Raw genomic sequence first — 14,042 nt, 5'->3', positions numbered from 1 at the left:
CTGAGGCGCAGTGTGTGTCCACACAGACAGACTACGTCAGCGTCACAGTCAAATCGGGCCGCTCACCAATAGGCTGGCCATCGGCATCCACCATGGCTCCATGGGGGAAAGAGGAGGCCGCTCTACCCGGTCCTCTATGAGCTGGACTTCACGCGACAGCAGCGGGTGTTTGGGAAGGCAAACTCGCAGGGAAAATAAGAAGTCATGCCTTGGGGAAGAGGGGAAAACACAGCTACTTGCTGTGCAAACCAGCCGGCCTGTCTCTCGAGTTCAGCAGAGTTACTGTGACCTAACGGTTCCACTCCTAGGTGTGACACTGAGACCTGGACACAGGCGCCCAAACAAAAGCCCGGCCGTGGAAGCTCACAGCTGCATGGTGGGCCCCAAGTCCCTGCATCCCTGTAGTAGCCAAAGAGGAGAAACAACCGGATGTTCATCAGCTGAGGAGGAGATGAACCAAACATACTACACCCACATGACAGACTGCCACTCGGCCATGAAAACCAGCGAACCAGTGATTCAGGAGACCAAACTCTGCCCGGTGCTATGCCACAGTGATGGCGCTGCCCCAGCCCACTGTCGCAGCCTGCGGTCAGCACCTCTCCAGGGGCCTGGCCCCTTCCCCCGGGCCCCTCTGCTCCACCAAGCATGGTGTCCCTCTCCAGGGACTGGCCTCTCCTGACAGCACGTGACACGTGCTATTAAAAAAGCTATAATGAAGTAAAGAACTAAGAAAGGTTTCATTTTTTAAATGGGAGGTGACGTCATTAAAACTCTTTCCTAAAAATGGCACCTACACAAGGGTGGGGAGGGGAAGGAGGGAAAAAACGAGGAGCTGATCCCAAGGGCTCGATAGAAAGGAAATGTCTAGAAAAGAATGATGGCAACATATGTGTAAATATGCCTGGTACAATTGATGTAGGGGTTGTTATAAGATCTGTAAGAGCCTCAAATAAAATGATCTTTTAATAATATTAATTAATGAATTAAAATGATACTTTCTTTTTTTAAATTTAATAAATCTTTTTGTTGGGGCTCATACAACTCTTATCACAAGCCATACATACATCAATTGAGTAAAGCACCCTTATACATTTTTTGCCCTCGTCATTCTCAAAATTCACCTTCTACTTGGGTTCCTGGAATCAGCTCGGTTTCCTTTTTTCCCCTCCCCCCTTCCCTGTTCCCCCCTCCCCCCTGAACCCTTAATAGTTTATAAATTATTATTTTATCTTATCTTACACTGCCCGGCGTCTCCCCTCACCCACCTTCCCATTGAGGAGGTTACACACAGATCCCCAAGACCGGTTCTCCCTTTCTACACCCCCTTCCCTCCTGGTGTCGCCACTCTCACCGCTGGTCCTGAGGGGTTTATCCATCCTAGATTCCCTGTGTTTCCAGGTCCCTACTGCACCACTATACATCCTCTGGTCTAACCAGGTTCGCAAGGTAAAATTGGGGTCATGATAATTGGAGGAAGCGTTCAAGAACTAGAGGAAGGTTTTGAGTTTCATTGTTGCTACACTGAACCCTGAGTGACTCATCTCCCCACTACCCTTTTGCAAGGGATGAAAATGACACTTTCTAAGAAGCAAAGCATGTTCATCATGCCATTTAGTGGCAATCCGTTTTGCATATTCCATCTTACGTCATGTTTTGTCATCTGTGCACTTTCCTATGGGGGGGGGGGAGAAAAAAAGAAAGCTTGCAGACACCTCCCCCCAAGCATCAGTTTATTTTGGTCAAAGGAAGCAGGATCCGGCCATTTCCTCCCTGAAACACCAGGGCACGCTGTTGCCCTGCGGGAACTGAAGTCCGAATTTTGAGACAGAACCCAACAGTCTCACACTGGAACACAAACATCGGCAATTTTCTGTCAAGCACGGTCCATGTAAAAACGTCAGGGCAGAGGACTGGGAGCGCAGTGCCACAACTGGCCTGGTCCCTGATCAGGAGCAGCAGTGGCGCCCCGAGAGCCAGCCGGGCTGATCCAGGCATTGACGCTTTCAAATAATGGCCCCCCTTTCCGCTGGCCCCTTCGCCGCCTCAGCAGGGCATGTGGATCAACACGCATGGGAACAGGAGGGTGTGGGTGGCAGGAGTCCCTGCGGTCTCCACTCACACAGGGGAGGGCTCACAGCCCCAGAAGCCCCCTATAGCACCATAAGGGCAGGTCCTGCTGGCCATTCGGAATGGCGTGGACCCCGCCTTGCTTCCAGCCCCAATAAACAGGGCTTCTCTGGCTTTAGCACCAATCCCAGCCCTGGCATGACAGATGAGCCTGCAAGTCCTCCTGTGGAAATGGGTCTGCTGGCCTCTGACAGCCTCCTCAGTTTTGGGGAGGCCTTTCAGGTAAGTGCCTTGACCGAGCAGAGCCACACACTCTCTGGGGTTCACCACAAGAAAATGGATTCTGGGAGGTTTCGAATGTAAGAAACCAGGCTTTGCTGTGCCCCAAGAGTTCTGTGTTCCGAGGGCCGTGGGCATTAGGAGGTTGCAACTTGTCCTAAATGCCTCTGACCGCCAATTGTCCAGTCCCACTACTCGGAATTCTTTATGAACTTCTTGCTCCCCTCCTCCCTTAGCTGGGAGGAGAAAGCCTCGCCCACACCACCCCCTCTGCTGGGCCTGCTGGCGAGCGTGCTATCTGCGGGGACCATGTGGCTTCAACATGCTCGGCCTCCTCCCAGGGAGACGGGCGGCTCGACCCAGGGCAGGGGGTTCTCCACAAATGATTAAAGGAGTGGAATTTGAACGATTCCACCTTGGCCACCTTACAGGGGGTGTACCCATCTTTAACTAAAGAAACACGGCCTCTCCAAACTCACCCAGCCTCTTGTAAGGGCGCAGCACCATCAAAATTGGGGCCAGCTTTGGAGGCAAGATTTCTTTCTACTCATGACACTGTGACAGTGGCACAAATGGGGACAGCGCCGAGCCAGCGAGGAAGCATGTTGGTGAATACTTTTGCAATGAGCTCACCTTACTGCCTCACAGGAAAGGCAGAGGTGGGTCCTGGGAGCCTTGTAAGCTTCCCCCTCATGCAGCCTGATATTCTAGAGGCGAGGCAGCTGCCCAGAGACAAGACCAGTATCGATGCAGTGAGGCTGCTTCTGTAAGCAGCTGATATGCCTGGGAGCAGCCTTGGATTCTGGGTGAGGCCAAATCTGGCCAACAATGGTGAGCGGGGCACTGAAACCCTCCTACCAGCAGGGGCCTCTTCAGCTCCCTCAAGTCCCAGGAACACCCTTTTGCCCAGTCCCAGCAGGGAGAAGCCTTGAGCCTTCAGGGCTCAGATCAAAGACAGCTGAGAGCTGTCTCTCTGCCAACATCCCTTCCTCTGTGCTCCCTGCACACCCCAGGCCCCCAAGAATGTGTCTCAGTGATGGTGTGGCCGAGTTCGACTGGCTTTAGCTCTTCCCGTGACATGCCAGGCCAGCAGATCAACTATCAGGTGCTCTGCATGAAAGAACCCACCCAGACAGCCACCTTCCCAACACACATGGACGTGCGTGGACGTCACGTTGGGAAACACAGTGCTCGGTGGAGTCCCATCTGTGCGGAACGAAAGCACTTCCTGGGCTCCCATTGTCCCTGCTCTCCGGACTCTCAGAGGTTTGGAGAGAGGATCCCGGGGTGTCGGAAGCTGTGCCTACCTAGTATGAAGGCCACCACATAGTTGGAGATCTGGCCCATGCCCACGATGACAAACAGCACAGTGAACATCTCCCAGTTGACGGAGAAAATCTGCAGGAAGCTGAAGCCAGTCTGCACGGCCATGGTGCTGAAGAGGATGCTCTTCCTGCCAAACCTGCAGAACACAGCACAACACAAAGCATGGCACACACCCGGGGTGACAGTCGTGCTGTTGCTCGGGGCACGCACTCATTTTCTCAGGGCCACGTCCTCCCAGCTTCTACCCTTCAGAATAAGTCACAGGCAGCTACTGCCTTCACATTTCGGGAATGGAGACCACCCCCCTCAGCCCCCTACAGCTCGCAGGTGCTGCTGACATCAGCACTGTGGGGATGCCATGAGTCCCGGCCCAAGAGCCTGCCTGGGTCAGGGGCTTTCAACCTTCAGTGCATTGGCAGTCACTTGGAGAGCCCGCCCACAGCCACACAGTCTGTTGTGTCTGGGATGCGATTTGGGCCTTGGGATTTTTTTTTTAATTTCCTAATGTCAGATGACTTTAATAATTAACTGTGGTAGTTACATAATTTGGTGTGGTCACAGCGTGCTGAGCTCATTGGGAGGCGCTAAATAGCTCTTGGGAGATAAATAGCTCGCTGAAGGCAGGACACTCACACACTCCCTGCGAGACATTCCTGTTGACAAGCCACATGGAGAACCGGCTGATGGCAGCCAGAGCCTTGGAGCTGGAGGAGCCACGTGGAGATCCACGCCAGCACTGAGATGCTCCCACCACCACTGGATCCACAAGACTTTTCACCCACTGGCTTATGATCTTCTTGCATTCTGAGTCATTGTATGTGTTGCGTGAGTCTAAAGAGGAATTTATGGGCTAAAATTGACATTTGGGCTAATATCGGACTTATGGACTTGATCTGGACTGGGCCGGGGTGTTTTCTCAATATACAATTGCTCTTTTATATAAAACGCTCTTATACACAGGTGAGTGTCTGTGATTTTGTTTCTCTTGTCTACCCAGACCAACACAGTAACCGACATGGTGAATCGTGCTTTATGCACAGACATAGCATTCAACAGCATCCTTTAGTTCTCCTGCAGGTGCTGTGAGTGGCAAGTTAGCATTCTGGTAGTGGCCAATGGTGAGATGGAGCCCATAGGTGAGGGGAACAGCTTCCTGCCCGGTTTCCTAAATCCAACCTTCAGCTTCTGGGGTCCAGTTGTATCGGGCTGTGTAGCTGGGGGAAGGCTAGCCACTTCCCACGACTGCCATTTGACACCCCTCTGCCCGGCCTATCAGAAGATGTGAGGGTGATCCCTGGGTGTCGGCGGCCACTCACACCTCGTCCTGGCCACCGCCTAACATGCAAGGAGGACCAGTGGAGACACACCCCTGGGGCTGTGATGCTATCTTTCCCCAGACTCAGCACTCTGCGTCCCAGGACCAACCCGAGTCAGGTCTGTGGTCCCCATGACTAACCAGGGGCGCGGCCCCCAGCAAAGAGGTACACCGTCAGGACTTGCTGCCTGGCCCTACCTCTGGCTTATGGACGGTGTGTCGACATAGCACACGTTACCCACCCCGCCCTGAAATTCTCAAAGAGATGGGCTGGGGAGATTAAGTGGACCTAGGGCTAAATGGGCAGGTGGATGGGGGTGGGGGTGGGGCCATGGTCTGTGGTTATAGTTTCTGAGCAGATTGTTCCAGAGAATTGGTCGTCCTTGGTTGACGTGTGTGAGGTGGGGTGGAAGGAGCAGCAGCGTGTGCTTTGAGGGGTTTGGAGATAAAGCCTCTGCTATCCAGCACGGGGAGTGCCGGGTGGGGCACTACCCACTCACTACCCCTAGCCAAAGCCCCTGGTGAACTGGACAAACATGGGTAAGAAGGCCCAGGCCAGATAGGCAGAGGGCGGGTGAACAAGACATCACAGCTCCTCCCATCACTGACCCTGTGGCCGGAGGCCCCACCTTCTTTCCTGTATAGAAACGCAATGAATTCAGCAGCCCCAACTCTCAGCCAAGCCAGGAACGGACAAGGGGCTCACGCAAGCCCATGTTCCCTCCCTGGAAGCCACCTTACCTGTCTGACAGCTGCCCGGACACGAAGGAGCCGAAGAGCACGCCTAAGAAGAACAGGGAGGTGGTGAGGGGTGTCTTCCAGTCATGCTCACAAACCAGGTTCCACTGCCAAGGAAGATAAGGTGAAGGGTGAGCCCAGTCCTCCAGCCCTGGCCTGGGTCCCAGGGAACACGAGTGGCTGCCAGGCTGGCTCTCTCTCCCTGTGCCAGACTGTCACCTTGTGCCAGCAGCACAGACCTGAGGTGTGACTTGGGGTTCTACTGAGGCGAGTGGCCTGGAGCAAGCCACAGCCCCCCAAGAGTCTCAGCTTCCTCCTTGAAAGCGGGAGGGTATTGCCTATCGGTCTGTTTGCATCTCAGAGCAAGAAGTAGTGCTGGGGCATGACTGGTGGGCCCCTTCAATATTCTCAAAGCAGTGTCTGCTGTTGGCACTTCACAGTCAACGCCGCATGGTGGAAGGGTGCTGGAAAATCCCGGGAGGCAAGGTGGGAGGCTTGGGTCCTTGGTCTGGGAATCAAAGTTCCCAGTACCTTGTGGAAGAGGGTAAGTGGTCCGGAGGTCTCTGTGCTTATAGTTTCTCTCCAGAGAACCCTGTGCTCCCTGGTCCACTCACACCGTGAATCAAGTCTGGGGCTCCCACCTTCCCCTCCTGCACCCTGCTTCTCCCCCGACCCCCCTCCCCCCAGGCCACGCCCCTGCCAACTTTCCCAGTGGAGTGTACCTCCCACCCCCCAGGGCCCTTGGGAAACTGAAAGCCCTAACAAGCCTGGGCTGGTGGATCCAGACAAAGAGGGATTCAATGGACTTGGGCCAACTCAGGCGAAGATCTCCCGGCCTGTTGCCGAAACCTCCCCGAGGGGGAGTCCCTGACGGTAAGTAAATCTGCAGGTGCCTGTCAGTGTTTGCAGGAAGGGTGGCTGCTTCTGTAACAAGAGAATCTAGTCTATGACCGAGTCCCCTTTCTTCCTGCCCAAGACCAGTGTCATGTGGTGGTGGCAGGGACACATCCGCAGCCTTTACAAATTGATTCAGTCCCTGATCCTCACGCCCTAACCATGTTGGTAGATTTAAACGGAATCCCCATATTTATATCACCTCTTGTTCTGCAGCCGAGAGAGGCTTTTATCAAGACCTGGGCAGAAGAGTTTAAAGGCCGAGTGGACCGGGATGAGCAGGAAGTAAAGGGAGGGAAAGGGCTAACCAGGGATAAGACTGGCCCCCAGGCTGCCTGCCGAAGGGCTGGCCTGCCTCCACATTCAGCTCTGAGCATCCTGCCCTCAGCCCTCCGAAGGACCACAAGCCTGGCGGGGGGTGGGGTGAACTGTGTCCTCCAAATAGATATTGAAGTCCTGGGCCCTGTACTTAGGCTGGACAAAATGGAAGGCCAGTGAAAAGGAGGGAGGCCCTGCATGAGAAGGACTGGCAGCGAGGGACAACGAAGGGCTCAAAGGCAGGGACAGTGGTGAGGATGGCGCGGGCCAGGGCGGTGCTTCATCCTGTGATACAAAGGGCCGCCCCTAACAGCGACGCCCGCCCGCCTGCAGAGCAGCCCTCTTGGAAACAGAGTTCTCTTTGCTTTGTGAATCAAGCCATGTCCGAGGAAAGTGCGGTTTTCCGTCTAATCACTTCTAATTGTTGAAAAACAGTGTGGACACACACACACACACCCGGAAAAAAGGAACATGTCTCACGGAGGTGGCTGGCAGACACTAGGAGCTGAAGTAAGACCTTCCCCCCAGAGCCACACCCTGAATTGAGACTTTGAGCTTCCTGAAAAATGTAAAAAAACAAATCTGAAGCCACCCCGGGTGGTATTTGTGTGAAGCAAGGCTACATAACTATGACCGTGCCCCAACGGGCGGAGGAAAATGTCCTGAACAACACCCCAGCCCTGGGCACAATAAGTCCGATTTCTGAGGCTGCGTCTCACGGTGACCACAGGCGACACACCCACACATGCCTGCACCCTCCTTCCCTCTAAAGTCTGTCTGTCGCCAGGGCCCATGGGAAGTTGAAGCCCTAATAAGTCCCTGCTGGTAGAACTATACAAGGAGGGTTTCGGCCGGCATTTCAGTTCCCAGCTTCTAGACAGAAGCCGATTCAGAAACATCTCATGGGAAGTTGGCCCAGGAGCTTGGCTGTCTTCTCCTCAGGCGTGCTCCCAGGATAAACTCGAGGCTACAGACAGAGCCCAGGCGAGGGCTGCCTCCCCCAGAATCACGGGGTGGATTTCCCAAATTGTAAGGCCAGGTTCATGTGCTCTTCTGTTCAGAACGTCCCTGAATGAATGGGGGCCCACCTCCAAAATGGACTGGCTCACACTGCAGCAGAGAGGGTGGGATCTGCCTCTGACTCCCGGGGGCATGGGTGTTAGAGGCCCTGCAGTCCCACGACCAGTCCTCTGGCAAAAGAGCCAACGAAGGCTCCAAGTCTGCGACTTGATTCGGGCACAGCAAGTCCACAGGCATGGCCTCAGAACTCAGGCCCGGATCCCACCACGTGTCTGAAAGCCGAGCAACGTGTGTTTATTCAATGTCATCCCCTCCCCACTTCTTCTCCACGCTTGGACCGCCTCCCAGGCACTGATAAGGTGGACAGCATCTTGGGGGTGCGGGGGTGCGGGAAGATGCCACGGACTTTCAGAGAAATAGACGCATCGGTTTTAGGGGATGTATCCCCAGCATGTGCCATAAGAAGCGAAGAGGGCCAGACTTCATCTCATGTGCTTTAGCTACTTCCTGATAACATGAAGGACCAAGAGGATCATGCCTGGTCAACAAGAGGGCCAGCAAGAGGAGGCAGACCCTTAATGCGATGGATTGGCTCAGCAGTGGCAACAATGGACTCAAATATGGCACCGGTCGTGAGGATGGTGCAGGGCTGAGCAGTGTTATTGGTTCTGCGAGTCAGAACCGGGCTGACCACCTAACAACCGCCGCCTCTTCACACAATGTGACACCAGGAGGCAGTACTCTGGGACCTGAGATGCCATGGATGGATGACAACCGGTACTGGAGAGCTCAGACCTCCACCAAAGCCTCTAGCCTTGGGCCACAATTCCAAACCTACTGCCTTCACTGCAGATTCCCTGCCACTGGGATTCGTTTCCAGCACCACCAGGGCTCCTTGGAGAGAGCCAAGAAAGTCTCACCCTGCGGGCGAGACACTCACCCATCTGTTTGCAACCATCAGTGTCAGTCCATCTGCTGCAGGGCAGACATGTCCATCGAAAGGCCACGTGCTGTCCTTGGGACGGGGGTGGGGTTGAGGACTTTGCCTCGGAGAAAGATAGGGTCTGGCATGAGCACAGAGAAGAGGAAGGCTGCCCGATGTGGAGCCAGGCGTTGTGTGAGCAAAGATAGTGGGCAGGACAGGCTCCTGGTTTGAGAGCCTTGTGCAAACGGAGAGGCAGGACTCCTGTTCAAAACTAAGCAAGGATTCCAAGATGTCAGCAGCAGGGCCTTGTGTCCAGTGGGCAGCCCAGTGCAGCCGCACAGGTCGGATAGCCATGCAGCGGATAGCCAGGGGTCAGGCTTGGTGTCACTGGAGTCAGAGTGCTCATCTGGGGCACTAGGAAGGGGGAGGTCGGGGCCAGCTGCCCATGGCTGAGGTCTACCCTTTCCCTCTCCGGACCATCCCTGCAATAGAAACCATGGAGCCCGAGGCCACGGGCCAGCGCACCGGTCATTTCCACAGGTACCATGTGCCTTAGAGGCTCAGTCCCAGTCGGGGAGGGAAGCCATTCCTCAGGGCTGGCCCTGGTTGGCTCCAGAGCTGTGCTCTCCCTTGGGGAATGACTGTGGCCAAGCAGTCTTTGACATTTGGGAGGGGCTTGGTAATTGAACATGGGATTGGCAGGCAAAGTTCCCCTGGGGCCCACGGGGGTGGGGGTGTCGAGGGTTGAGTAAGCCAGCTTCCAGCTTGAAGAATGGCCTTTTCCTCCAAAGGGCTGCTCCGGAGGAGGTCCGGCCCTGTCTACCTCAGGTGTGAGGAGAGGGTCTTGGGCCCCACTAGCCAGACCCAAGGTACTTCCACTTGGTTTGCTGGAGGCCTAGGGGGAGACAGTCTCTTCCCTGCTGTCCAGAAGTTTCCTGTGGGCCTCTGTCCACTCATGTACTCACATGCACACAGAAGCACATGGTGGGGGGCCTTTAAAATGTTCATGGACAAGTAGAATTAAAAGATCATGGGATTTTTTTTCCCATGAATTTTTTGAAGCTCCTTCGTCTCTACAGAGGGCCAACTCGGACACCAATGGCAGAGAGCCCGTCAAGACGTGAGCTGGCATGGCTCTGCAGAGAGACTTTCAGACTGAGAATACGGACACTCCCAAAACAGAGACTCCCACCCCACCCCTAATCTTAATCATCTTGTTGTTACTCAGAATGGACACAGCAAAATATACACCAGTTCAAGAGTACAGATTCTACACGTACCATCTCCTGGCCTTGCGTCCACTCCTCTAGTTGTGTAACTGTTCTCCCCTCTTCTTCAGAGTTGTTCACATCCCACCCCACTCCCGTCCCTCACCCCCCCACCCCCCACCCCCCACCCCCGCCAAAAGCTGGCAGACAACTGGGACATTATCATATTCATTCCAACTTTTAGAAGCTGGCTAGAGGCGGAGCCAGGAACAAAGGCTGAGAAGAAATGGCCTGGAGGTCACAGGAACACAGCCTAAAAGAGAAAGAATAGGGCAGTGTCTAATATGCCCATTTAATCTGTGCTCTTTCTTTCTTTTTTTTGGAAAGAAAATTCAAAGGAGACACTTTCAAAATCACAGCGCCCCATGGAGAAAGGGGTTCTGACCAAACAGTGGGTCAGTGTTGGGGTGCTAACCTGGAAGTTACCATCTCGGAAACCACATGGGACAGTTCTGCTCTGTCTCACAGGGCCGTGATGAGTCGAACCAACTGATGGCAGTAGGTTTTGTTTCTGCGGTTTTAGCTTTTTATTGTTAACAGAGCAGACCACCCATTTTATGTTCACCCACTCACCGGACTTCCCGACACCGTGGCCTGTGTCTCCACCGTTTGCCTCCTCCTCCTCTTGGATATTGTTTCCCTTCACCTGCCCGTCCTCTAGCCTGTGCCTTCTCCTTCCCTCTCTCCTGCTCCCAGCCCTGGCAGCCCTGAGAGTCTGTTTTCACGTGAAAACCTGTCCTGGATTAAAAACTAATAACAGTAACAGTGGTCTCATAAATAGCTGTCCTTTCCAAACACGACTCTCTTTGGAGGAGCAGTGTGAAATGTAGGACCGCTGGGCCAAGCAGGCCAGGCTGCTGATGCTGCCCAGCTGGCTGTGCCCACCCCATTCTCTGGGTCTCAGACAGACCAAAATTCCAGAGTAGAGTAAGCTCCATGCAGCCAGCCATGGAGGTTAGTGGTAGTTACATAATCTCCAGTCAACTTGAAAAGGGGTGGAGTCTAGCCTGCCAATCAGGTTGCAGCTTGATGACCTCATTTGGAGGCGCCACAGAGATAAAAAGCTCATTGGAGGCCAGATAACACAGCTTCTCTGCTTCCTCTTCCTTCTGACAAGACACATCGAGCTGGAGGAGCCACGTGGAGACCCTACCAGCTTTGAGATGCTTTCACTGCCACAGGATACACAAGACTTTCTACCCACTGGCCTGTGATCTTCCTGCATTTGGTGTCATTGCATGTGTTGCATGAGTCTGAAGAGGTATTTATAGATTGGTATCAGATATATGGGCTGATATCAGACTTATGGACTTGATCTGGACTGGGCAGGGGTGTTCTCAATATTCAATTGCTCTTTGATATAAAGCTCTTTCTTATACACATATGAGTGTCTAGGAATTTCTTTCTCTAGTCAACCCAGACTAACACAAGGTTATTCTCCACTGTAAGAAACAGAAATTCAGGTCATAAGAAGCAGTTGGAAGCAGTGCCTCTCCTACCTCCAGGTTGTAATTCGGTTGTTGGTTGGTCTCTTTCGGGTTTCAAGTGCTCTTTATATATTCCAGATGCAAATCCCGTAATCAATGTATGACTTGAAAATATTTCCACTGCCACCCCCCATCTTAATTCCTCTACACCTTTCCCCCCTGATAAGCAACAATCACAGTGTCTAAAAAGAGCTACCTGTGTGCCTGGAGTCACTTATCTAATTGGGATCTGAAAGATCCACCAGGTGAGTAGGTGAGGTTTTACAAGGCGGGAACAAAGGCACAGAGCAGTGAAGCCACTAGCCCAAGTTCTCCGAGTCATTTATCCCACCGTCACTGGGTACCTGATCCAAGCCAGGTCCTGTGTGGCGAATGAGGTGGACATGGCCTCCGGCCTCACAGAACTCAAGGTCAAGCACAGTTTTCAGGACTGGTCAGGTGTGCACATGTGCATGCATGAGTCCAGCAGACCTGAGCGGAACAAGTTCTCCCGAGGGTCACTGTGCCCTTGCTTTCTTCATTCCCCTCCACCGAAGTTCTCCAATGTGGACCCATCTGTAGAGTCATATTTTAATTACTCACACAGGACGAGGCATATGGTGGGTGCCTAACACATGCTGGTGACTAAATGAGCTTGGGAAATATGTGGTTGGGGAGGATTATACGATCCTCTGTGAAAACCATCCTCAACCTTGAAAACCAAGTAGCCAAAGCCTGGAGGCTTTGTTGTTGTCGCTAGCCACTGTCAAGTAGGTTCTGATCCATAGCAACCCGACGAAAACCAGAAGGAAACACTACCTGGCCCTTCTCTGTCCTCCCAATTGGTCTCACATTGGAGCCCAACGTTGCAGCCTCCGTGTCCATCCATCTCCTTAAGGGCCTTCCTCGTTTACTCTGCCCCTCTGCTTTACCAAACATGATGTTCTTCTCCCGGGAATGGTCTCCCCTGACAGCATGACCAGTGTCCCTAGGAGGAAGTCTTTCCTCTAAAGAACATTCTGGGTGTACTTCTTCCAGGACAGGCTTGTTCTGTTGGCTTTCCACTCCCGGAAAGAGCAGAGCTTTGGAAACCCACGGCGACAGTTCTACCTTGTGCTACAAGGTCACTGTGAGTTGGAATCGACTTGATGGGGCTTTCTGGTAGCATTAGCGTTCACTGAAGCAATCAAGAACCATAAAGCGAAGTACATCCCCGTCGACACAGAACTGAAAATCCTGGAAGGCAGCCTGCTGCTGAGCAAAGAACACAGCTGTCTTGGGTTTTGCCACTTCTGGCTGTGTGACCTTGGACCACCCATTCCTCACCTTCAAAGAGGGAATAACCACTTCTCGGGGCATTTGTGAGCATTGTATGTGAGCTCACACATGATGGGCTGTGTTAAATGGTCCTTTCCTTTCCACTAGTCTCATCTTGGCTCTGTCTAAGCAAGCCGCGACTTAGACCCAGACCCGCAAGAACGGATGGATAAGAAAAACAAGTGACTCATAAACAAGATTGAGGAATCAGGAAAAGCCGTCATTTGTTCTTCTAAATGGGCCAGGGTTTTTACCCATTTTAAAAACAGGGTTATTTGTCTTTTAATGGTTGAGTTCTAAGAGTTCTTTATCAGAGGTGAGATTCACAATGGCTTCTCCCGTCCTGCGGGTTGCCCTTGGGGCTATTCAATTCGTCAGCTCCTATTTCCCCACCGATGATCTACCAGTTTGCCATCCTGGGTGCCTTGCTAGATTGCTGGAGGCTTTTCTGCCAGTACATCTAATGCCACCAGCAAGGTCACTCTTGTGTGAAAGTAGACATGTTTCAGCAGAGATTCCAGATTCAGGCAGACCAGGAAGAAAGGCCTGGCGATGTACTTCTGGAAATTAGCCTGTGGAAACCTATGAGTCACCACAGGACACGGTCCAGCTTGCTTGCTTTGGACATGTCGCCAAGAGGGGTCAATCATGAGTGAGGACCTCGTGTTGGGTGAGGAAGGGTGCCCGTGAGAATGCTCTTGGCAAGATGGAGTGGCACACTCACCACAACCGTGAACTTTAGCAGGCTGGTGATGGTGCAAATGATGTAGGACTAAGCGGTGTTTAATGCTGTTGACTCGAGGTCACCATGAGTCAGAGCCAACATGACAGCAGCGCACACCAAGATCAACACCCTACTCCCACTGACATAAGTAACGGGGCCTAGAGGCTGCGCAACCCTGCCCCTCTCAGTGCGTTTCTTTCTTCAGGTGGGAGGTAAAGAAAAGGCAACCATGGGCGTGGGGTTGAGGCCCCAGGCGGGGGTGGGGTTCTGAGGCCTGAGAGGTTGAATGGAAGCAAAAGAGCCACGGAGCTGGCAGGCGGTAGGAGTGGGAGTAGGGGCCCTGTGGCAAGAGGAGGGGCACTCGGGCACCTGGTTGTCTCCC

At 53.3% G+C, this 14,042-nt stretch overlaps 1 protein-coding gene across 1 annotated transcript in view; it reads right to left on the bottom strand.

Annotated features, from left to right (window-relative positions):
* The window catches only part of SLC22A4 (solute carrier family 22 member 4), a 56,791-nt gene that overhangs the window by 33,475 nt on the left and 9,274 nt on the right, over positions 1-14,042 (bottom strand). Inside the window, exons 2-3 of the mRNA XM_075541522.1 lie at positions 5,732-5,835; positions 3,657-3,811 (exon numbers count right to left, since the gene is read on the bottom strand). Coding sequence (XP_075397637.1) covers positions 3,657-3,811; positions 5,732-5,835 — 259 coding nt within the window. The remainder of the gene's footprint in view (positions 1-3,656; positions 3,812-5,731; positions 5,836-14,042) is intronic.

Source organism: Tenrec ecaudatus, chromosome 2 (genome assembly GCF_050624435.1).
Source record: "Tenrec ecaudatus isolate mTenEca1 chromosome 2, mTenEca1.hap1, whole genome shotgun sequence".
NCBI lineage: Eukaryota > Metazoa > Chordata > Mammalia > Afrosoricida > Tenrecidae > Tenrec > Tenrec ecaudatus.
Note: the sequence above shows the minus strand (reverse complement) of the source record. Positions and strands in the feature narration are given on the sequence as shown.